Raw genomic sequence first — 25,620 nt, forward strand, 5'->3', positions numbered from 1 at the left:
ATATATATATTTTTAAGTGAATATTTTTAACTCAAATCTTTGCTTCTGGGGGTCCCTGGAACTAAATATTTTTAGATGGGGGTCGGCAGCCAAATACATAGCATTTTGGGGGTCCTTGACATGAAAAAGGATTAGGATTTAGACGACATTTGCAGATGCGTTCCCGGGATTGAATGGCTTAAGTGGTCAGTCAGATGGGTGAGCCCGTGTAGGCTTTCAAGACTTTCAAGTGGGCCCTGATTCCAGAAAAGGTTGAGGACCGCTGGTCTAGTCTGATATAGAGTTGTTCCAATACCAGTATCAGAAAAAGCTGTCGATTCTGTCTAAATTGCTGGTATCTGTAAGTATGCCAGTCTATGCCGTTCCGATACCATGTCATTTTATGTAATTTACAATCATGAATTATTTTATATTTTGAATGCTTCAGTTGATGTTGCACTACGGTTTTATACTCTTACTGTACTATTTACATTATTATTTTACTAACTTGTAGCTACACTTTAACTATTATTAATGGATTTTGTATTCATTCCTAGATCAGTGGTTCTCAAACTTTAAACATTTCAAGGACCCCCATAACTCAAATAGAACCATTCCATTTGTACACTCTCAGAGTTACAGACCTTGTAAGGGTCCATTTGGAACCCTGAGGGTCGCTGGACCCCACTTTGAAAGCCACTGTCCTAGATTCTTTTTAAATTACACACTGGTATCGGTACTTTGTATCGACCGATTCAAAGCGCAAGTTATGGGAATCGGGAAGGAAAAAATGGTATCGGTACATCTCTAGTCTGATAACAGCAGTGTGTGTGTGTGTGTGTGTGTGTGTGTGTGTGTGTGTGTGTGTGTGTGTGTGTGTGTGTGTGTGTGTGTGTGTGTGTGTGTGTGTGTGTGTGTGTGTGTGTGTGTGTGTGTGTGTGTGTGTGTGTGTGTGTGTGTGTGTGTGTGTGTGTGTGTGTGTGTGTGTGTGTGTGTGTGATGTGCATAGATTGTTATCCAGTGAGCCAGGAGTGGATTGTAACATGTGCACAGCAGTCATATTGGAAGGAAATTGGGCGTTACCAATGATTCTAATGAAGCCTCTGTTCCAATAGTGTAGTGCAAGTGGTTCTCAAACCTTTTACTTTCAAGGACCCCCATAAGTCTGAGAGTTACACACCCGTAAAGGGGCCATTTGGAGAACCCCCTCAAGGAACCATGAGGGTCCCTGGACCCCCACTGGTGTAACTGGAGTCTTTTCAGGGAGCCAAAATGCACAATATATCAGCACCCTGACTCTGTGTGACCAGAATATTGGCACAAAATGATTTAATGACCGGCAGCGGTTCCGGTAGGAGACACTAACAGTCTCCTTTATGTCTCCTACCGGAACCGCTGCCTACCAGTCCGCTGGTCATCAAATTATTGGCTTAGGAATGCGACAAATACAAAAAAATATCCATGAATTCAAGTCTCCATGGGGTGACTAATCAATAGAAAAAAAGTTTTTTTTGGTTGAACTATCCCTTTATTTAGCATAATTTGTAACAATGATGAACAAAAAAAATCGTATCAATATGGCTGTTGTGCATAGAGCCGGTTTGGTATCTTGTGTATCATGGATCTGTGGCTTTATATAGATCGGGTCAAATTTAAGATGTGAGCAAAATCAGTTGAGAATCAATGAATGGATGGATGGATGGGTGGATGTGGATGTATGGAGGGTTCCATTTGCTATGGGGGGGATGGGGAGGGGGGTGGAATACATGCCTCTGCTTTTGATATCCCCCACTCTGCTCATTCATTCTTTAATCGCCCGTGGAGATATATGTTTAGTCTGTGCTTCTGGTCAGATTTAATTCAATTTAAATTTCCTTTCGGGAAATGTATAGATGGATTGGCTAATTTAGATTTTGTTGTACGACAAATTATATTATTGGGCTTAAGTGGTTCAGAAAATTCCCCCCGTTTTTTTTATTTTTATCGAAACCTGGATATTTGTGTGGTGATTTGTGTGTGTGTGATGCGTGTCTCAGCTGTGTTTGCGTGATTTGTTATGCTTCTTATGTTTCTTCTTCTTTCGGTCCTCTCTGCCCTCCGTGTGATCACGGCGCCCCCTCTTGGCCTTACTGGCTCCGTCGCTGCTGCTGTCACTGCTGCTGTCGCCGCTCTCCGACTCCTTCCTCGACCTCTTCCTCTTCTTCTTCAGTTTCTTCTCCTGGAGGACAAACGGGATGGAAAATAGATGAAGACCCGCCGACATAGCTCGTAGCACGTAGCACTTGACCTAGCCCTAACGACCATGCAGACTTATGCTTCGGATAGCATGTTATTTTAGACAGATGCTAGGTTCATTGTTTACCTGTTATCCTATTAGTCTCTATAGTTTTAATGTACAGATAATCTTTTGATAGTATATTGTCGAGACTGATGCTAGGTTCTTGGTTTACCTGTGATTCTAGTTTATTGAGGCACTACACCGTCTCTAATATATATTAGAGACATAAAATATGTTGCTCTGGATAAAGAGTGTCTGTAAATGCCTAAATTGTAAGTTGTAACATGATCATTTGCATGCTACAGGGGTGAAAGCAACAGGAATGCTGGCGTAACCTGACCATCCCCACTCTGTCCATTGTACCTCACCGTAATAAAATTAAAGTGCATTAAAAGCTGTACATATTTGTTATTTTGCACAGAGAAATAGTTTATAGTTTTATAATTGTCCACAAACAATTTCCAACCTTGTGGAATGCACTCCCAAAAAGCCCCCCACCCTCCAAACCTTCAAAACCGCTCTCAAAACCCACCTCTTCAATATGGCTTTCACCCGCTAACTGCACATCCCCTGTCTCACCATTCCACCTAGTCTTAGCCTATATTCCTTAGTCAAGTTAGCCTTTTCTTAGTGTTTTTTTTCTCCTAAAAAAGTTGTTTTCTCCTCCCCCTAAATAAAGCGTCTTTGGGTACTTAGAAAAACGTTTTTTTAAATATTATTATCATTAATTTACCATTCAAAAATGGAATTTGAAAGAATGACGATTTGGTCAAAGATTTTGCAACTTGGATTCAGACCCCAACCCTAAAGGACTTACAACTGTGTCAGCAATGCTGTGTGGGTTTCACAGCTGCCATCCACACACGCAAGGCTGACAAATGTCTCATTATGGTGAGACAGATAAAAAGGGAAGGGAGCTGAGAAAAGGGAGGAAGTGAGTCAGTCTGAACCCTCGTGGTTAAATGTTCACCTTCTTTTTCTTCTTCTTCTTGTGTGTGTCTGTGTCTTGTTGTGGTGTGACAGTCGAGGTCTGTGGCGGTGGTGGCTGTTGTTGCTGCTGCTTCTGCTGCTGCTGTGGCACTGCGTCGTCCTCTTCAGGCACTAAAGCGTACTGCAGCCCTCCAGCCGCAAAACAGTCTTTGGTGAAGTGACCTATAAAAAAGGTGAAATGATTGATTAAGCATATTAACCCTGGAGTCATTGTTTTGGGGCTTGTCATAGTCAAGAAATCGCAAAAATAACCTGGACTTATGTGGATAAATGATATCATTGTATGCCGGTGTGTCTACGGCAGAAATAGCAGATCTATAAGGATTCACAAGGTGTTGCATTGTGGATCGGCTACTTTTGCCACATGAGTGAGGATTTTCCACTTTAGATTGGTACGGTACAAATCGTATCAAATGGGGGCCCGTGGCCTGAAGCATATGAAACTGGGGGGGGTCCTTGTCATTTTAAGGGTTGAAAAGAACTGCCGTAGTATAGGTGACAGTCAGCATTTGTCCTTATGGAGTCATAACAGTTGTCATGGGTTAAAGCAAAAATAAAATCTCACGACTGGAAAAACTTTGTTTTTAGTCATAATATGCGATTTATGAAACAGCGTGAAAGGAGCCCCCACAGACACTGTTTTACAACAATTAGCAATTAGCACAATATGTAGAATTAAGATGTTTTGGTAGCCATACAGCCATCAAGTTGAAGAAATTGCAGATTGAACATGCATTCTATTGCTAGTTTGACCACTTCAAATAACGAATAACTGAAAATAGGCTATCTATCTACAAGCTTACAACACATGGCAGTGCGACGTGTTGTAAGATTCAAGATAGACATGCTTCCATAGAAGACATGCTGGCTTCTATGGAATGCAGATGACTGAAATCAGAATCAGTCGTGGCGACTGAGAACTTTAATCCATGGTGGTCGTACCTTTGCATCCACACTTTGTGCAGATGGTGTTCAGTACAGCCTCCAGTGTGATCCTCCTGCCCGTGTGGTCTCTGAAATTCCTGCGTCTCCTCTCGTCCTGCCTAATAAATACACAGCGTAACAATAAACACACACACACACACACACGCGTGCTCAATTAACCATATCGCTGTTGTCAGCCAGAAACCTCTTATCTCACATAAGAGGTTTCAAAAAGAGTTGTTTCGTAAGTTAATGCCCTACTTGATCATACAACAGCGTCACACAAAAGCATCAAAAGTAGCAGATCCGCAAGCTCGAAATGCTGCTCAAAGCGACGCGTTTCGAGCTTGTAGATCTGCAACTTTTGCCGTTTTTGAATTTGAATCCTGAAAAGTCATATTTTTGTGGATTTTATGGAGGACGAAAATATTATCTTCAATTACGATTTTGGCTTCCACAGGGGTTTTGAAAACAAAAATAAATCGAGAAAAGGCGATTGTGCCATATTCCGTTTTGCAATGATGCTCTTGTTTTGTTGTGTTACACAAATCCAGCGCACCCCTTTCCTTTACACTTTTGCCCCTTCCTAAAAGCACACACTCACTCTCAGTTAGGCCGTGGCGTGTTTAGTTCAGCTCCTCGAGCCAAGATGACAGAAAGAAGGGAGCCTTTGGTCAAACCAATTCAGCCGTTAGGACACTCTTTGGTACTTTCAAGGAGTCGGACGAGGAACAACAACAAATACTGTGCCAGATTGATTACATGGTGGTGTCTCTGCACCACAAAGCAATATGACCAATTTCTTTACTTTAATCTGAAATCTGAATATACAGTATTGGTCTGACTATGACCAAACAATAAAAGGAGCAATACACTGAGAAAAGCTCAAGCAAATGCATTTTTAGAAGTTCAATAAAAATGCATTTAATGCATTTATTGAACTTTCTTGCCACACACACACACACACACACGCACGATAGTGAAAGTGTAACAACTTACTCTGCCATTACGTTGTTGGGGTCCTGATCCCTCCCTGTTCCCTGATTGACAGCTTTCATTGAGAAGGACAACTTCACTTTGTCTCCCTTCATCTGAGACAGATTGAGGATATAGATTCAGTCACACTGTAGCCAGTAGTAGCCACCACATTCTAAACAGAGGAGGTTCATTTCACCCTACCTAGATTTCATACATTCCCTGTACATGCTATCCATTCCAGACCCAGTGTGGCTTCAGTTGGTGAAGCCACAATGGGTCTGGAATGGATAGCATGTACAGTTCTGTGTGTGTGTGTGTGTGTTAGTGATGTGTCGTTCATGATCGATTCGTTCAAAAGAACTAGTTCATTGCCGCGAACGAGCTCGTTCACTTTCTGAAACTGTTACGTTCACGTGCGACGTAAAAAAAACGTGTTTTACACACATTATAAAACATACATTAACCACTTTATGCCCTATTTTATACCTAGGCTATTTGAAAATAGCAGATCTACAAGCTCACAAGTGAGCTTGTAGATCGTCTATTTTCAAATATGTTAGTACTTTTACTTTTGGTTCTTTAAGTATATTTTGATGCCAATATTTTTGTGCTTTTACTCGAGTAAATTTTGAACATTAGAAAATTGTGCTACTGAACGAGAACGTGTGTGTGTGTGTGTGTGTGTGTGTGTGTGTGTGTGTGTGTGTGTGTGTGTGTGTGTGTGTGTGTGTGTGTGTGTGTGTGTGTGTGTGTGTGTGTGTGTGTGTGTGTGTGTGTGTGTGTGTGTGTGTGTGTGTGTGTGTGTGTGTGTGTGTGTGTGTGTACGTGTACATCCTTACCTCTCTTCCAATGACTTTGATCCACACCTGTTCCCCCACATCAACGATATCTGCGGCGTTCTCAACCCGCGAGGCCGACATCTCGCTAACATGTACCAGGCCTGTGCATGTGTAAAATGGGAGAGGGGTTTTGTTGTGAAGTTCACCATTTACAGGGTCCCCACACATTTTTAGCAATGAATTTCCAAAACTTTTCCAGAATGTTTAGCCCAATTTCCAGGCCTATATGACAATCATTCGGCGCAATAATGTGTCTCTTACTCCTATGTAGAATGCCCAAAGATAGGCAGTGTAGCAAAAATAAGGTTTGAGACATACATTAGGCTGCCGTCACACAGCCCGTTCGGCGAAAAACTACTTATGTTACATATTTTGTGTAATATTATTCATGTTTATGAAAATGTTTTGTTTTAACAAAAACAATAGCCAAAAACAATGCATAACCAAATATTTTTCCAGGACCCTTGATAAATTCCAGGACCTTTGATGAAGTTTGATCAATTTCAAACCTTTTCCAGTACTGGATTTTTTTTATTTTTATTTCAAAATATTTCCAGGAATTTCATGACCGTGGGGACCCTGCATTTAAGACCTACATACTTCATTGTACAACAAATACCCGATCAACAAGCTCACAACACGACACAATGTGAGCTTGTAGATCAGGTACATTTTGGCAATTTCTTTGTTAGTTGTTGACAGTTTTTGCCCGTGATGATGACAGGCCCAAAATAGGGACACCGGTGTTGAAGCGAGACGATTAGCCTCAAGGCATTTATCCTTCTAATAAAAAGGTACTAGTGCTTCACAGAACACACTTTCCACAAAAGGACAAGTCCTCTTCCCTCACCTTCCTTCTTGTAGCCAGGAAGACGGACAAACGCTCCGTACGTCTGCACAGACACCACCTCCCCCTTAGCGATGCTGTAGATGGGAGGAAGGCCGTCCAGCCCGGCGGGCTCCGCTGGCAGCGGGCCGTCGGAATCAGACATTATGGAGTGGAGTTGGTGCAAGCAGACCACAGGAACATAGAGTACGAGTTCCAATCCCTCTGTGTGAAGAAGAGAGGATATGATTAGTTCTCCAAATAGATCCAGATACTCCTCCTTAGAGATGTAAACCACATAAGTCCTATTTTATAATTGGTCATAATGCGATGGTGTTGCGCAGCGAGAATAGCCGATATGCAAGATCACAACTCGCCGTACTGCGATGCACTGTCTGTGAGCTTGTAGATCGGCTATCTTTTATGTGATTGAATTTCTTGCCTATAATGACATCAACAAAATAGTAAAATCTTTTTAATCATTATTTCAAAAGATATTTTCATAAGAATATTTGAATTTGTTCAATTCTTTGAACAAATTCAAAGAATTGTCTAAAGAATTTCATAAATAAATAAAACAAAAAATTCGATAAATGAGAAAAACTAACTTTTAAGAGGTTACTTGTTCAACGTTTGGGTCCCAGGGACACATATAATTTCTCTTTTGGGTCTATACCTTAAAAATGATCCTTAAAGAAAATACTTTTAGTTGGCATGACAGCCAGACAACCAGGCTGTTAGTTCATGAAACCTCTTACACATCCAGCCCCCTTTTACTATATCAATTTACAAAACAATATCACTTTAAACATACTTTGTCCCTTAAAAGCAAAACTTTCCTCAGCTATGATATCCAGACGTGAGACATTTCTTATGAAAATTAAAAAGATTTTCGCCAACAAGGACATGTCCAGAACAGGGACGCCACCCAGGGGTCAAACGTGGTTAAGAATGATTTTCAGATCTACACAATGGGTTCACTTCTCACTCAGGCCTTGGATTGAATGCAAATTAACGTTATTCCAGGGACTGGTTTTAAAATAGGTCGGTGCTGACACAAATAAAGACCATGACCATAATGTAATAGGACAGGGGTCTTCAACGTTTTCAGGCCAAGGACCCCCTAGCTGAGAGAGAGATGAAGCAGGGACCCCCTACTCTATATTGTATAAAATTGTGTTTCAGATTAAAGTTTTTTTTTTTTACATAGTCTGCTCTTTTCCCCCTCGACACCTATATAGCCTCTTTGCCAAAAATAGCAGATCTACAAGCTCACACTTGTAGATCTGCTATTTTTGGCTAAAGTTCTCCTCAGAAAAGGGATGCTAAGGTTCAAGTGGTTAAGGTAAAAAAGAAAAAAATCAAATCACACAAAGATTTGGCGGACCCCCTGTAGTAACTCTGAGGACCCCCTAGGGGTCCCGGACCCCCTGTTGAAGACCCCTGTAATGGGAGCATTAAGACCATATCATTTGTCCCTGTGTTCAATCATCATGAGTCAAATGACTCAGTCATTCAGTAGTAGTAGCAGTTGTATTAACTATGAGCTGAAAGAACATTTCTTGAAGCAGTGTTTAACCCTGGGCGGCACACAACATTTATTCTATACTTTAGTTTAATCAGTCCTAAATCGTACACTTTTAATGCATTATATGTTATACAGCACATGCATATTTGTAGTTAAATGAATGTAATGCAATAGAAAAGGTAAATAAATGCATCGCTACTGTAACTGTACCTTCTTTGTGGGGTTGGTTGGTTTTGCAGAGTCAAGTCAAGTATCGTATGTATTAATGTATGGGGGCGGGGCGAGCTGTTACATCCGGTTCACCGCGGTTTGTCAACAATCTCGGCGGCCAATCGGCGGCGTCCGAGCCACGTTCAGCCAATCAACGGCCTCGGTCGTCACCGGAAGAAGGGTTCCTCTTTGTTCTTCGTTGGTACTTTTTCCAGAACTACCCCAGCGTTGCCATGTCTGCTTATTATAAGCGACATTGGCCTTTTCCCTGTGAAGTTCCTTTGTAAATATTGGGCTTGTTTCTAAAGTGTAGTTGCTTATTTAGGCTTGTTTCTAAAGTGTATAGTTGTTTATTTAGGCTTGTTTCTAAAGTGTAGTTGCTTTTTAGGCTTGTTTATAAAGTGTATAGTTGCTTATTTAGGCTTGTTTCTAAAGTGTAGTTGCTTATTTAGGCTTGTTTATAAAGTGTATAGTTGCTTATTTAGGCTTGTTTCTAAAGTGTAGTTGCTTATTTCCTAAATGTTGTTTGAACCAGTGTTTCTCAAACATTTTCATGTCAAAGACCCCCAAATTAACATGTAATTATCCAAGGACCCCCATCTTTTATGGATTGATTGATTGAATACTTTATTTAGCAGTTTGCAAAAAAAAGCACAGAAAGTACAGCTCAGATTAAAACCAAGAAAGCAATATGGCTTGTTTTGTTTCCATTGGGGTCCTGTGTATTCAATTCATCGAAACATTTAGTGACAGACGCAGACGGGTCCGGGTACTAAAATAAACAGAAAATATTTTGTGCCAGGGACCCCCATACAAGATTTGTGTTGTTAAAATGTTTCAAAAAGATATTCTACATTTTCCACTTTTTTTCCCCTAGATTAAAGCAGATCTACAAGCATCTCATTGTAGATCTGCTATTTTCAAATAGCCGACGTACTGTATGTACAGGTTTGAAGTGCTTCATAGACCTGGTTGCTTATTTCTCTCACAAGAATCTGGCAACACTGTTCCCCTTGTTCTTCTTCGTTGGTACTTTTTCCGGATCTCAACTCGCCTTTCCTCCATTAGTAGTGAAAAGGAAGCCCATTCATTTAGTTTGAATTAAAGCTCATAAACCTCATAAAGTTGTGTTTTCTGTCGACCAGCCAGGATGATCGAGCCCAAGAAGAGAGCCTTGGACATGGCCGTGGTGTCCGCCGGGGGGGTGAAGCGGGCCAGGACGGAGCTAGTGGCCGCCGCTCAGTCCCAGAACCAACAGCTCGTGGCCATGGTATGTGTGTGGGGAAGGAGACAAGCTAACAATGTTAGCCACTTTTAGCTACCAAACGTAAACATGACGTTTATTTGGAAAAGGGTAAAGTTCTGATAGTGCTCGGAAGTCCAAGAAAGTGTTAAAAGGATAACTTCACCCATTTTCAACCTATCATCATATAATTGGTGCTCACTAATGCAGTGGTTCTCAAACTTTTTCATGTCAAGGACCCCCAAATTGACACTTATTAGCCCGTGGACCCCCATTTCAAAAGATATGCCAGGGATCCCCATAAGAGAAGATTTTGTACGGCTCTACCAGTGATTCTCAACCATTTTAATTTCAAGGACCCCCAGTTTGACATGCATTAGGGCTACAGACCCCCATTTAATGGCATTTCTATTGGTTCCATTTGGTTCCTAGCTATCCATCATTTAGCTGGGGACCCCCTGGAGCTCCCTCAGGGACCCCTGGGGGTCCCCGGACCCCACTTTGAGAACCAATGGTTAAAAGGATAACTGTCATCATTTCAACCTATCATCGTATAATTGGTCCTCACTAATGTTCATGATGAAAAAGTTAAAGATCCTTTATTAGATGGCATGCTGTTTCATGATAGAAATACATTAAAAACAGTGCATGGTGACAGGAATAATACCCCCCCCCCCCCCCCCATTTGGTAGTTATGACAAGTAATGAGCTGACACACAATTGGAAATGGAACACTATACATTTTAAGCTGATAAATGGGTACACTAACCTGTATGGATGAAATTGGAAACCCACCTGAAAATGTATTTTCAGTTTATTAAAGAGATGGAGAGAGAGGGAGGCTGCTGTTACTGAACAAACACACTATAGCAATGATTGCTATCAGAATATAGAGCTTTTTAACGAAAAACCTACCCACTTACCCTACCTATAACAATATCAAAATCATCAGTTTTCCCCCCCTATATTACTGCATATATCGTCTCTGTCGGGTGGAAACCTCATATGTCCGAAACTGTTACGTTTCAGAATTCAAATTCAAAAGTAGCAGATGGACAAGTTCAAAACGAGTCGCTTAGTGCCGCGTTTCGAGCTTGTGGATCTGCTGCTTTTGATGCTTTTGTGTGACGCTGTAGTATGATCAAGTTGGGCTTTAATTTATGAAAAAAACACCAAAAGTTAAAATTTGGAGTTAAGAGGTTTCTGCCCGACAGCGATGACATGAAGGGATATGCTGGTATTGCCTGCTTGTAAATAGCAGATATACAAGCGCACAACGCGTCACATTCGTGATGCGTTGTGAGCTTGTAGATCTGCTATTCACCGAGCACGACACCAGCACGCGACTTAAGTATCAATCAGGCTTAATAACAACACAGAACTGTCCTCTCTAGGGTCCTCCGCGGAGCTCCAGCCTGCAGGCTCCCATCATGTTGATGTCTGGCCACGAGGGAGAGGTTTACTGCTGCAAGTTCCACCCCAACGGAGCCACGCTGGCCTCCTCCGGGTTCGACCGGCTCATATGTGAGTTGTAAACACTTCTTGTCTCGTTCAATCAATTTAAGCCGTGGCCCTTTAGATAACGAGCTAATTCTTCAGCCCTCAGGCTCTTGCATGCAGATGATGTGCCGCGCAGGGCCGGGCCACATGATTCTGTTAATTGGTTTGTCACACACTTCTTGTCTTTGGCTTTTGCTGCAGTGATGTGGAACGTCTTTGGGGACTGTGATAACTTTGCCACTCTGAAGGGTCACAGCGGAGCTGTGTTGGATCTGCATTACAACACTGATGGCAGGTAATTCAATTCGATTCGAAAGGGTCTTTATTCGCATGAGAAAACCTACGTTTACACTGCCAAAGCAAAAGTGGAACAAAACAATGTATGTACATTTAAATGGAATACCTAGGTCATTTGGTGTAAACAGATAATTCTCTCTCACACGCACGCATACACACACAGGCATACATAGACACACACATATAGCACACACAAAATACATTTGTAATATAATACTTTGTAATACAATACCTTCCTATTGATTGTCATGATCTATTCATGATCTATCCTTAGCCCTTCACATCAACCCTCATCATTACACACCTTTACACAACAGGCGGCGTAACAACTAAACAATATGAAAATCACCAGCAAGTATTTTGCATCAAATCTGTCGATTAGTCACCCCATGGAGACTTGAATTCATGGATTTTGTTTTGTTTTTGTCGCATTGCTAAGCCAATAGTTTGATGAACAGTGGAACGGTAGGCAGCGGTTCCGGTAGGAGACACAAAGGAGACTCTTTGTGTCTCCTACTGGAACCACTGCCGGTCATCAAGTTATTGGCTTAGGGAATGCGACAAAAACGAAAAAATATCCATGAATTCAAGTCTCCATGGGGTGGCTAATCGATAGAAAAAAAGTTTTTTTGGGGGTGAACTATCCCTTTTTAACCTAAGCTTCACAAGGACAGACAGTACAAGCACACAAGTATTACAATTAACCATTACAATTTAGGCGTGTAGCAGATGCTCTTATATCCATAGCGAATCAGAATAAGCAGAGTAAGCATGAACCCTAGTCAACAAACAACAAGGTAGATAGTTGAGTTTAAAGAGAACAATGAAACCAGGATACCACTTAGCATCCATCTAATTTAAATAACATTCTTAACATTGTGTTCAAGCAAAAACTAAATCCTAATGACAAAAACGTGAACAGGTAACCAACATAATATCTGCATTTGTATAAATAGCATCTATCGATCAGAAGGCGACAACAAGGCATTATCGATTGTAATCATGGATTGATTGTCTGATGATTGCACATTTTGTCTCCTCTTTCATGCGTGTGTTTTGTTTGGTTAGCCTGCTGTTCTCGGCGAGTACGGACAAGACGGTGGGGGTGTGGGACAGTGAGACGGGAGAGAGGATGAAGCGCCTGAAGGGACACACCTCCTTCGTGAACTCCTGCTACCCGGCTAGGCGAGGACCCCAGCTGGTCTGCACGGGCAGCGACGACGGCACAGTCAAGGTGACCCTGACGATGAGTTTTCATTAACCCATTAAGGCCTGAGTCCGATTCTTAAAATGTTTTCTAAATCCTAACAGTTTTTTGAAAAAAATATTTAAAATATTTTTTCACGATTTTTCAAAAATAGCCAAAGAAATCTAAAGTGACACAGATGCGTTCCAGGTCTTAAGCATTTTCACTTGAGCGCTGAGGTTACCATACTATTTTGATGTTTCTTTTTATCGTTGCTGTCGGGCAGAAACCTCCTATCTCCATAAACAGAAGTTTTTTCGTAAATTAAGGCTCTACTTGATCATACTACAGCGTCAAACAAAAGTAGCAGATATACAAGCTCGAAACGTGGCACGAAGCGACGTGTTTTGAGCTTGTAGATCTGCTACTTTTGATGCTTTTGAATTGAAATCCGGGAAAGTAACAGTTTTGGACATATGAGGTTTCTACCCGACAGAGACGTTATGCTTTTAGATTCTACGATCCCACAACGCGCTGCATTTTGCATCCCGTTGAGAGCTTGTAGATTTGGCTATTTTCGCTGTTGTGGGAAACATTTAGCAAATTGTCCCCTGGAGTGACGTACCCAAAATAGTGACGCATGGATGAAAGTGGTTAATATACATTTTCTGGTCCATACTTTATATGGATGAGGCCTAACCTTTTTTAAATCAGAATCAGAAATTCTTTATTGTCATTGTACTAGACAACGAAATTGAGGTAGCAATCCACCTCCTCAGTGCATAAAAGACGACTTAAAAATACGCTCTATATAAAAACACACATTAAAAACAAATTTCACAGTCAGTCCATATTGCACATCTGTCCAGAAGGTTGCAATTAAAATCTTAATTATTAAATACATTTTACGCCATTATTACTGGAGCATAACATTAGTAACACAACAGTTTGAATTTCTTATTCGATAGCGGGGCCATCCGGAGATATGGAGAACGAAGAAGATGGCATTTGACCCGGGGTTCAAGAGCCAGAATTCACACTTATTGTGTGTCGTTCGTTTGTCGTTTGTTAAAACATGAGAGGAAAGCCTTGTGTGCCATGCTCTAATTGAGTTCCCTGTGATCTTATGACAACTTTAATTGCATAATTCTAGATGTCCAATCAGAGATTATTAGACATGAAACAGCAGGTGAATGAACACACAACTGCCTCACTGTTGGGATAAAAAAAAACAGCAGCACTGTTTTTAGACACCAGGAAGGCGTGGGAGTGGAAAGAGTTCAGTCTCGGTATCAAGACTGTTTTGGGGGAAACATTTGAGCATCAACTGCGTTGTTTGCTATTCATATCAGATGTTACTTTTGGATATTTGTTTTATGAAACTGATCTTGTGTGTATGTGTGTGTGTGTGTGTGGCATCATATACATATACTGTATATAATTTCATAAGCACACCCAATGCTTTTCCAGCTCTTCTCTATATCGCTGTTGCCGGGCAGAAACCAGAAACCTCCTAGCTCCATATTTTTACATAATTTAACGCCCTACTTGGATCATACTTTTGAATTGGAATCCTGAAAAGTAACAGTTTTGGACATAGGTTTCCAGCCGACAGAGACGGATGTAGTGCATTCTGTCATTGCACACACTTAATCTCTTCTTCAGCAAAACTCCCAATTGAACCTTTTCTATAATATATCTTAGAGCCAGACCGTTTTTTTTTTCTTCTCATAATTGCGATCCAAGTTATGATCGCCGGCTGCAGCCCAGTGCTACAGATACAGCTTTTTGAACAAGTGCGAGCATTCTTGTTGTTAATGTCACTACCCTGAATCAAGTTACATGTTTTGGCTGCATGCAGCAGACAAAATCTTTTTTTTCATACATGGGACAATTATCGTTAAGTGCATCAATATTCACCCCTCCTCCCCGCCCCAGACAATAATGGATTTCACTGTCACCATCCAGCTGCATTCATCCTAACATTTCACATACAACAACATCAAGACAGTTCATATCCAATTCCCGCACTAGACGTCCTGTAACTGCAGCCGACTAATATATGTTTTAAATGTGGTAGATGTACCTGTAGCCGCAGGGGCTTCTATTTCATTCATTATTAAGTCATAATGCTGTTTGGCTGGAATATGACTCTGAACATAAATAGCAACTGTACCACCATATTTATTCCTGTCCCTTTCGGAACAACTTGTAGCCAATGTATTGCAACCTCTGAATCTCCAAATGATGAATCCAAAATGCTCCTTTGATATAGCTTTATTTCATGAATCTTGTTCCGGCTTAAACCAAGGGACCCCAAACTTTTCAGGGTGTGACCCCCCCAAAATAATCATATTTGAACTGGGGACACCCCAGCCTGACAAGAACTTGAATTTGTTGGAGTTGAGGCATTCATTTTAGTTCCACAGATGGATATTGTGAAAATAGCTGATCTTGTAGATCGGCTATTTTCAATTTTTGTGTCTCTTTCTTATGTAATATTTGACAATTTGGTATAGTTTGTTGATTACTTTTGATGTAGTAATGGTCTTATTATTAGCTTATTTTGTTTTAGAGGTATTCAAAAGGTCTTAAAAGTCCTCAAATTATCACTTTAGAAATGTGCAGATACCCTGTATGTACTTTTTTTACTGTTGAGTGAGAAAACAATATTGCACATAAGGCTAGTCATCTGGGGACCCCCCAAAATAATTTGGGGACCCCCAGTTTGGGAACCATTGCCTTCAACTGCATATTTTTTAGATGAGTGGACAACCAAAGGTTAAAAGCACTATCAGCATAAGTTCAAACACAGTTAAAAACTTAACTTAAAATGTGTGTGTGTTTTGTCACTGTGTGGTAGCTGTGGGACATCCGTAAGAAGGGGGCGATCCACACGTTCCAGAACACCTATCAGGTGCTGGCCATCACCTTCAATGACACCAGTGACCAGATCCTATCAGGGGGCATCGACAACGACATCAAGGTACTGGCTTTCAACTACTGTATGTTGGAACACCTCTAAATGAATTGGGTGTAAACTTTTAGTTTTTCAGTATTGAGAAATACATACCCTAAACAAATTTAAATGTTACAGAATTGTGTTCAATAAGCTTTTTCCCCCCCTTTTTTTTCTTTGTGGCTTTTTTATGCCTTTTATTGATAGGATAGTAGGTTGACAGGAAATGGGGAGAGAGATGGGGAATGACATGCAGCAAAGGCCGTCGGGATTCAGACTCGAACCCACAACGCGCTGTCAGGCTACTCTAGACTAGAGCCTAGGTGCCCGGACCGCCACGCCAGCGGTCCGGGCCTCAATAAGCTTTTTTTCCCCTTCTTTTTTCTTCTTACAATGAGTTTCAAACATGGAAACGATTATGACTATTATGTAAAAAATAATTGCGATTATGTCAAATAATTGCGAATTAAAATAAAGTGATATACAAAACAACATATGTACGTAATTGCTGACAAACAGAATGTGTAGACGTAATGGAAAAAGTTTGAAAAGCAAAGAAAAAAGAAAAAAAGATACTGTATGTCATGGAATATTACACAGAATTTGATCATGGTAGATGTGGCCTGAAGGCACCTCTCAGCCTATTTAAAGTGTATCATTATCATATGGCGTGTCACATTAAACCTCACTCCACAAAATTTGAGGAGGGTTTGGATAATGGCTTTTATTGTGTCACAAATAGTTCTTGGGGTGGGAGCGGTACAATTAGCTAGTTATTCACTGCCGCTTAGTTTCCTAATTTGTTCGGACTTTATTGTGTATGGCTAGGGCTGTCACGATAATGACATTTTACTTGGCGATTAATTGCGTTTCTGTCGTTAAACATTTGGAACATTATGAATACAAATTACATTTCTGCTTAGCTTTTAGGTTTGTAAAAAAAAGGGGCAAAGGGCAGATATGACAAATAACTTACATCATTTAAAAAAAAACATGAGTAGTGGAAATGGCATCACAATGTGATGCGTTTTGAGCTTGTAGATCAGCTATTTCCACTGTTTTGGAAAAATGCTTGAAAATATATGAACATTTTCCAACATGGAAATGATTATGACGATTATGCCAAAAAGATTTACGATTATCTCAAATAATTGCGATTATGTAATATTTATGACAGGCCTATGTATGTCTTTTAGATATCTTGTGGCGATATGTATATCGCCATGTTGTATGTGATGTGTGTTCTTCTGACAACTCTGAAGACAAATGTCCACATGAGTGGACAATAGCGTTTTTAAAGTTCAAAATGTTGAAAGTTAGACTGTCCTTAACCACTTAAACCTCAGCATCCGTATGCTGGGGAAAACCTTTGCAGCCTAACAGTATAATGATATGCCTAGAATAGGGACGCTAGGGTTCATGTGGTTAATTTAAACTTTAACAGAGGAGGTAACCATAACATTCATATTTTGAGTGAGCATTGCTGCTAACATCATAACAGCCCAGTGAATAATTATACCAAACGTTTTTTTAGGTTTTAGATTGTGTCATTTATTTATTTATTGAGGGAGGCTATTGTGACTTTGCTTTTCGTTCTGTCGGGTGAAAACCTCATATGTCCAAAACTGTTACTTTTCAGGATTCAAATTCAGAAATTGCAGATCTACAAGCTCTAAACGCGTCGCGCCACGTTTTGAGTTTGCAGATCTGCTATTTTGGATACTTTTGTAGTATGATCAAGTGGAGAGTTCATTTATGAAAAAACACAAGTTAAAATATGGCGATAAGAGGTTTCTGCCCGACAGCAACATTATGCTTTCTTTCTTGACAAATTTTCTAAATTGGTGTGTGTGTGTGTGTGTGTGTGTGTGTGTGTGTGTGTGTGTGTGTGTGTGTGTGTGTGTGTGTGTGTGTGTGTGTGTGTGTGTGTGTGTGTGTGTGTGTGTGTGTGTGTGTGTGTGTGTGTGTGTGTGTGTGTGTGTGTGTGTGTGTGTGTGTGTGTGTGTGTGTGTGTGTGTGTGTGTGTGTTTAGGTTTGGGACCTGAGACAGAACAAGCTGATCTATAACATGCACGGCCACGGAGACTCTATAACAGGACTCAGTCTGAGCTCTGAGGGATCCTACCTCCTCTCAAACTCCATGGACAACACAGGTGTGTGTGTGTGTGCGCGCGCGTGTGTGTGTGTTAGGGCTGGGTGACATGGACAAAATCAAATAATATGGTATTTTTGGACCAAATACCTCTATCGATATTGTGAAGAATGAAGATAATAACAAAATGAGCTAAAAATAGCCGATCTACAAACTCACAACCCATCATATCACGACTAGTCTCGTGAGCCAGACTGTTGCCTCCCAACAATTTTCAAATGCTTCCGTCATACAGTCTGGAGCAACGGAAGTGCTGAAAATGATCTAGGGGTAAAGCGGATAACTTAGCAGTACGGTGAATTTGTCCTCCTGTAAATAAAATTAGTCAAAGCATATAGCTTGCTGCTAAGCAGAAATGGGAATTAAAAAATATTTTATAAAGATATTTTTAAATATGGTAAACGAGGAACTAAATGACAGCTTCCTTTCTCGCCTCTCGGGAGGTGTGGTTCCAGACTATATAGCATTCAGAGATTGTGGAATAGTTGTCTGGCTACGCGAGACTATATCACGATTCACAGCTGTTAGTGTTGCAGTGTTATTGTCACCCAACTTTAATGAGTTTCTCTGTGGAAGTTGCTAGCTCATAAATCAAGGTATGCAGTCGGCACAAGGATGTTAAAGCACACACACACACACACACACACACACACACACACACACGCACACGTCATTATTAGGCCTAAATTAAACTAATCTAATAAGATACTAATTTCATTCTAACCTAATGATAACCTTCTCCATGCCGCAGTGCTGCATCACATTCAGCACGGCTTACTCTCACACAGTCGGTAGGCATTCACACTATGCCATTCTCACAGTATTATATAAAAAAACAAGTGTGGTTGTGCTTGGTCCCCAATGCAAAGCCGACTTTCTGTAGAACGTGGCAACGCTGGAGCATTGTCTGTAATATGAGTACAGAGTTTTGTGTGTCTCCCGATTGCCTATGGGACAAACAGTGTGACAAATTTTAACGATTGGCTCTATGAAAATAAATTATTGTTAGGGTTATTACCAATGAGGCTGAAGTATTTTCTGTGGCAATTTTTCAAAGTCACAAAACAAGGCTGTGTACACAGAGCAAATACTATATTGCTGTAACAAAACATACTGTATGCTTTTTAAATGGTGGTGTAAATGAATTTTGTCACAAGTGGAGTAACATACAGTACGTGCATGTGTGTGTAACGCAAACATAGAATGGATAAATGCGAGTGAATTATATTGTCTCTGTCGGGTAGAAACCGCATATGTCCAAAAGTCTTTTTTTTCAGGATTCAAATTCAAAAGTAGCAGATCCACAAGCTCAAAACACATCGCTTCGTGCCACGTTTTGAGCTTGTGGATCTGCCACTTTTGTGTGACGCTGTAGTATGATCAAGTAGGGCGTCAAATATGGAGATGAGAGGTTTCTGCCCGGTACGCAGGTGCAAGTGTGTTCTTTAACTTGTGCCCAATTGTCTTCCATGTTCAGTGCGTATCTGGGATGTTCGACCGTTCGCCCCCAAGGAGAGGTGCGTGAAGATCTTCCAGGGGAACATTCATAACTTTGAGAAGGTAATGCATGGATTAAAGTTCTCAGTCACCACGAAGTAAGAATGCCTTCTATGGAAGCATCAAGCATGTAATGCACCGACAATAGGCTACGTACAAGCTGTACTGTAGCTCTATTTTCGGTTATTAGTTATTTTAAGGTTAAAAGAGTATTTGAAGTGGTCAAACTAGCAATAGAATACATGTTCCATCTTCCAGAAAATCCTAATGATCTCAGATAATTCATAAAAGCAAAGGTTAACCGTCTGCCGTCTGACGATCAATTTTTTATTAGGGCTGGTATATGACCGACTTTAGCATCAATCTGCAATTTATTCAACAGGTTGGCTGTATTGTCTATAGCAGCGGTAGTGTGTGTGTGGGGGGGGGGTTCCTTTCACAAATCACACTTTAGGACTTAGCCTAACGAAATATTTCAGTCGTTAGATTTTATTTTGCTTTAATCTATGGGTAATAACAGAGTTCGCTCGCTCTCTCCATCCCCCCCACTGTTGACACTGAGCCATACATTTGAATCATCGGCCAACGTGCCACTTAAACCCTATGTACTTTGTTGACCGGGCGGGAACGCCTAGGGCTCTATACTAGGTCCACTAGTAATTCCCTCTCTACACCAAATCTCTTCGCCAAAAATAGCCGATCTACAAGCTCACAGCGCATCACATTGAGCCACGTTGTGAGGTTGCATAGCTGTGGTATTTTCGCTGAATGTTCACCCCCCAGAACAGGGATGCTAAGTTTCATGAGGTTTAATAAAGCTATTAGTTAGTTATTAGAGTCAACACATTAAGTGTCGTAGGCTGGAATCCCAAATGATTGAACACCTCAGATAAAGGGATTACAGAGGCAGGCTCTGTTCAAACGACATTTTTAAGGCAATTAATTTTATTTTATTTTATATTTAACTTGGGGAATTTCTTTAAGAATTGTGTTTTTTTGTGTGCATATTTTAATGCAAGGCACTTTGTTTTCTTGTTGGCTTCCTTTTATTTCGTTTTTTATATCTTCTCCCTGTTTATCACAAAGCACTTTGAGCTGCATGTTTTCTGAGACTACCTGCCGTGCCATTATGATTCACTAGGCCTGATTTACGCTTGGTTGCGCACCAAAGTCACGCACCAAAGAATTGCTGATCGACAAGCTCACAACACGTTTACGCTGCGGTGCATTGTGAGCTTGTAGACCGGTCATTTCCAGTGCAAGACAAGTATAACTCTAACTCAAGCTGTAACTAGCTTCACTCTGAAGCAGCTCAGACTGTGAGTTCTCCATTCAGAAGGATTTACTGAGAAACGTTCCTGTGCTTTCTGTTAGAATCTGCTGAGGTGCTCCTGGTCCACTGATGGTAGTAAGATAGCTGCCGGTTCTGCTGACAGGTGAGAAGCGAGCGTGCACACACACACACACACACACACACACACACACACACACACACACACACACACACACACACACACACACACACACACACACACACGTTTGTATCACTATACTTGTGAGGACATCCAACATTTTAGGACGACGATTTTATGAATGCCATTCTTAATTTTATTTTAAAACATTTTACTGTAAGCCTAAAGCTGAAAAATAGCCGATCTACAAGCTCACAACGTGTCGCGCTGCAAAGCATTGTGAGCTTTTAGATCAGCTATTTTTGGGTGCACGACACTGGCACTCAACTAAGTCTTAATTCCAACCCCTAAACCTTAATTCCAACTCCTAAACCTAACCTCTAAATGTCTAATCCTAACTCATACCCCAACCTGAGTCTTTTTCTAATTTTAAACGTATCTCTAAAAATCTTTTATCTACCATTAAAACGATTTATTTTCTACTGTGAGGACCACAAAAATGGTCCTCACAATGTATATACTATATTTATCATATTCTACTATACTTGTGGGGACATTTGGTCCTCACAAGTATAGTAACATACACACACACACACACACACACACGTACACTCAGGCTAATCCCTGAACTGAACAGATGGTTTGACATGCCTTAGTAAATAGCTGTTACAATGAATGAATAAATTACCTTCCAGTAATTTGCGATGTTCCATGTTTTAGGTTGATTGTCTCACGGTGTGTTGTGGTGTGTGTTTCTTGTAGGTTTGTGTATGTTCTCACGGTGTGTTGTGGTGTGTGTTTCTTGTAGGTTTGTGTATGTGTGGGACACCACTTCTCGTAGGATCCTGTACAAGCTGCCGGGCCACGCCGGCTCCGTCAACGAAGTGGCCTTCCACCCCGAGGAGCCAATAGGTGAGACGGGACTCCAAACGACTTGATAATTAATATATTTTTTAAAATGATTTTATATATATAAGACTTACAGTAGAGGAATATAGAGGTTATTTACAATGAATTAGAGCTATCAAATTCTGCCCCCGACGTTTTTGGGCAGGACCGGGCTGAGAATGTATGCTAATTAATCGGGGCCGAGTCTTGGGTGGTTCTGTGGAAAAGAAAAAAAAACGATTGCTCCCAAAAAAGACATTTCAACTGCCCTTAGCAGCCGACCTTCCTAGCCTGTTATTAAAAGAAAACTGGCGAAAATTGCTGTTTTCAAGATGTTTTGGCCATTATCTCTTGAACGGAATGTCCAATCTGCTCAGTTCAAAGCTTGTAGGATGCATGACTTTGAGGACATTAAGCTCGCAATAACGTCTTTTCTGGGTTTTCGGGCCTAAAATGATGGTAATTATTCGGGCCTTAACTTCCATGCCCGTTGAGGACTCTACAATGAATAGGCTTTGACATAGTTGGATAAAACTGCAACCTTATGGCATGACCTCTGTCTCATGTTGCATGTCATGATCTCGGCTCTCCACACTTTCTCTCTGTCCATTTCCACTATATTTTATAATAAAAACTGACATTTTAAAAATTAGATTTAACTCTCCACTTACGAATGGAGGCCAGGCGGGCAGAGTAGAGACGACAGTGCCTCCTTGTTTGTCTAATGGCCTGATTTATACTTGTTTGTTTGCGCGTTGTGTCGTGCAGCAGATCTACAAGCTCACAAACGTGCTGCAAACGCGTTGTGAACTCGTAAGATCTTCTATTTTTGGTGAGCGTAACCAAGTATAAAAGGCCATCCACACCAAGCAATATAACCATATCGTTCACCACTGTCGTCGTCATAGTTGCTGTTGTGGACTGTGCCATCCAACTTTAGTTACTCAGGATTAGTTTGTACTTTCATTTAGACCAGTGCGTTCTCAACCTGTGGGCCAGGGCCTACTGGTGGGCTTCGAGGGTATTGCAAGTGGGGTCCCCAAATAATTGGCACAACACTTAAGATTGTAATGATGATATTGATAATAAACTTACAAAATGAATGTAGAAACAATTTCATGTGATTTTCTCTTTAAACCCTTGAGATTATTTTTTTGTTAAATAAGAGCTGAACTACATTAGTTCCATTGATTCAAGCCAGAGCACAATAGATTGATTGATTATTAAAATAAACATGCCCTGAAAATGCACACGCACAACACATCTGACCACATAACAAAGTTGTCAGATGATAATCTTTCTACTGATAATTGCTATTAAATTAATCTCTCTCTCTCTCTCTCTCTCCCCAGTGCTCTCTGGTTCCAGTGATAAACGGCTGTACATGGGAGAAATTCAGTAGAGAGTGTGTCTGTTTGTGTGTTTGTGTGTGTGTGTGAGTGTGTGTGTGTGTGTGTGTGTGTGTGTGTGTGTGTGAGTGAGAGTGTGTGACCTGGCTCTGGGCCTAGATATGGTTTATAGGTGGTGTTTCAGAGTCAACTAGCCGTCTGTGAATTTTTTTTATGCGCCTCCTTGTTTTGGAATAACTTCAGGACATGTTTTTGTTGAGTTTATTCAATTCAGTCACAAAAGCCAAGAATATCCCGTTTTTGTCATCCTCTTTTTAATAAACAAAATCTTTAAGAAAAAAATGTAATATCTGATGTTCATGTGTTTGTTTGATTGATTGATGTTCTTATTGACAAAAATGCATATGCATGAACATATATTTCAGGTGAATATTTGGTGACTAGGTTCATAGTCCAGGACATTACTTTGAAGAGCATGTGCATTTCATTTTGACTTTGTGGAATGGTTTGGATAATGAAATCAAAGATGGCAGAACTATAACACTGTTTAAGAAATAGTTTAAAAAAATACTATAATTAAAAGATTTAGAGAGGGGGGAGGTGTTGAGTGTAAATGGTAATATGGTACGGTAATGTTCAGTTTTGTTTGGTAATGGAATCCTCATAGGGACCTGATATTACCAGATAAAATTTCTGTTTGAAATAGGAAAAAAGGGGTAGGACAGGATAAGCATGTGCTTCATTCCTACTCCTCCTCGAACAAATAGTTTACTTTTTATTATGTACTTTTGTTGTGTTTTTACTTTAATGTTCGAAATAAAACTTTCATTCATTAATTTCAGTCATACATTATCAACTAAGCCCAAATTAATTGTCTTATCTGCTGAAAGTGTGTTATTAACGGTTGGGAAACATTGTGATCACTTTGAGATTTTGACTTCATTACTCTTCTCTGTTAACTTGTGGTTACTTCATCAGTCCTTGTAGAGTTATGTATTAGAGGTTTTGGCACTTAAGGGGATGTTTGTTTGTGGAAAGTAGGCTAGTCGATGAAAACGTTCCTTTGTTGCTGTGTGCAGCTATCTTGGCAGGACTGGTTGTAATTGTGGCTTCGGGCTTGGCTGACTAAACCACTGACTACAACTGGATATTGTTTGACCTGTTAAGAGTTATAGGGGTAGTCAAGTGTATTCATTTTACCATTATTCATACCTTACTACAACTGTGTATACCCTCACTTTCCACTCTGTCCCAAGAGTTGGATAACAGAAATGTACCTTATGAAATTTCATTGACACCTTTCCCAAGACATGTTATTGTATTAACAGAGATTAGAAAACATTTGCACGTTTTTAAATGTAAACAGGGGTTCTATTTGCCAAGCGCAAATGATCTGCAACAATAAAATCAACAGATAACATTATTTGTTGAGAAATTGATGATGCTTCTATTTTGATTCCCATGATAAAAGATAAAAGAGCCCTGGACTCAGCCTTTTTTGACTGCCAAAACACAAGGCACTGAGGGGACACTGTTTTTGTGTGTCTACTTTTATTGTTGTAGATCAGATAAATCAGATAATGATATAGCCAATACATTTAGTTTCAGGTGAGGTCACCCATGGGCACTTCACAAATCAAGATAAAAACAAACCGTTGATACAGAACAAATTCTAGTCTTAAAAAACAACAACTGATGATAGGTGTGTTTGTTTGTCCATTCATTTTTGGACATTTCCAGCCTCCATACTATAGTGGCAGCGTTATTAAAACCTGGCGATTTATACTTTATAGTTGCGCAACGTGTCTCGCACGGTCGCATCGAAATTAGCAGATCTCTAACAAGCTCAACGCATCGCCCTGTGATGTGTTGTGAGCTTGTAGATCTGCTCATTTCTGCTCAACTGAGGGTCTGGTCTGGTGTGGAGGGTCTCATTTCTTTTGTGTGTGCTAGCTCTCTCCTCAATCCCATTTTCAATTCAAAGGAGCTTCATTGGCATTTAGAGAAAACATACGTTTACATTGCCAAAGCAAGTGTCAAAATATTAAAAAAAAAACAGAAAAATTGGGAGTATGTATATGTACATGGTTCTCAACCAGTGGTCCGGGGACGACCAGTGGTCCCTTGGGGGGTACCAGGGGGTCCCCAGTCCAGTGAGATTAGTTAACATAGCCTCACAATCATTTTAACCACTTAGCTTTGGCTATTCAAAAATAGCAGATATACAAGCTCATAGCGCGGCACTAAGAGCTTGTAGATCTGCTATTTTTCTTGAAATCTTGAAAATGTGTGCATATCTTTGACTAAATATATTTTTTTAAGCGAAAATGTTTAACTCAAATCTTTGCTTCTGTGGGGTCCCTACTACAAAACATTTTCAGATGGGGGTCCGCGGCCAAATCTATATGTAGGGGTCCTTGGCTGAAAACCATTGTGTTATTACAGAGCTATATGTCACATTGTGTCTCGTCTCGTCTCAGTCGAGGCGGATGGATGCTCATGCAATCAGAACAGAATCCCGGCACGGCACAGCTCGCTTGTGGAGGGGGGGTCGTGGTGGTGGTGACTGACTGATCCCCCCCTTA

At 40.5% G+C, this 25,620-nt stretch overlaps 2 protein-coding genes across 2 annotated transcripts; one reads left to right on the plus strand and one right to left on the minus strand.

Moving 5' to 3' along the window:
• Nucleotides 1-120: 120 nt before the first annotated feature.
• Nucleotides 121-8,610, minus strand: zcchc17 (zinc finger, CCHC domain containing 17). The gene is made up of 7 exons (XM_084080993.1): nt 8,553-8,610; nt 6,839-7,039; nt 5,989-6,089; nt 5,171-5,262; nt 4,190-4,290; nt 3,228-3,409; nt 121-2,197 (listed from the first exon to the last, which is right to left on the minus strand). The coding sequence occupies exons 2-7, from the start codon at nt 6,978-6,980 to the stop codon at nt 2,012-2,014; spliced, it is 804 nt and encodes a 267-aa protein (XP_083937119.1). The 5' UTR covers nt 6,981-7,039; nt 8,553-8,610; the 3' UTR covers nt 121-2,011.
• A 994-nt stretch (nt 8,611-9,604) lies between these two features.
• snrnp40 (small nuclear ribonucleoprotein 40 (U5)) lies at nt 9,605-23,806 on the plus strand. Its single transcript, XM_084080542.1, has 10 exons — nt 9,605-9,822; nt 11,190-11,319; nt 11,497-11,590; nt 12,661-12,826; nt 15,642-15,764; nt 17,770-17,890; nt 19,367-19,449; nt 20,761-20,822; nt 21,607-21,710; nt 23,039-23,806. The coding sequence occupies exons 1-10, from the start codon at nt 9,703-9,705 to the stop codon at nt 23,086-23,088; spliced, it is 1,053 nt and encodes a 350-aa protein (XP_083936668.1). The 5' UTR covers nt 9,605-9,702; the 3' UTR covers nt 23,089-23,806.
• The last annotated feature ends 1,814 nt before the right edge of the window (nt 23,807-25,620 follow it).

Source organism: Gymnoscopelus microlampas (assembly GCF_963454915.1).
Source record: "Gymnoscopelus microlampas genome assembly, chromosome: 15".
Lineage (NCBI taxonomy): Eukaryota > Metazoa > Chordata > Actinopteri > Myctophiformes > Myctophidae > Gymnoscopelus > Gymnoscopelus microlampas.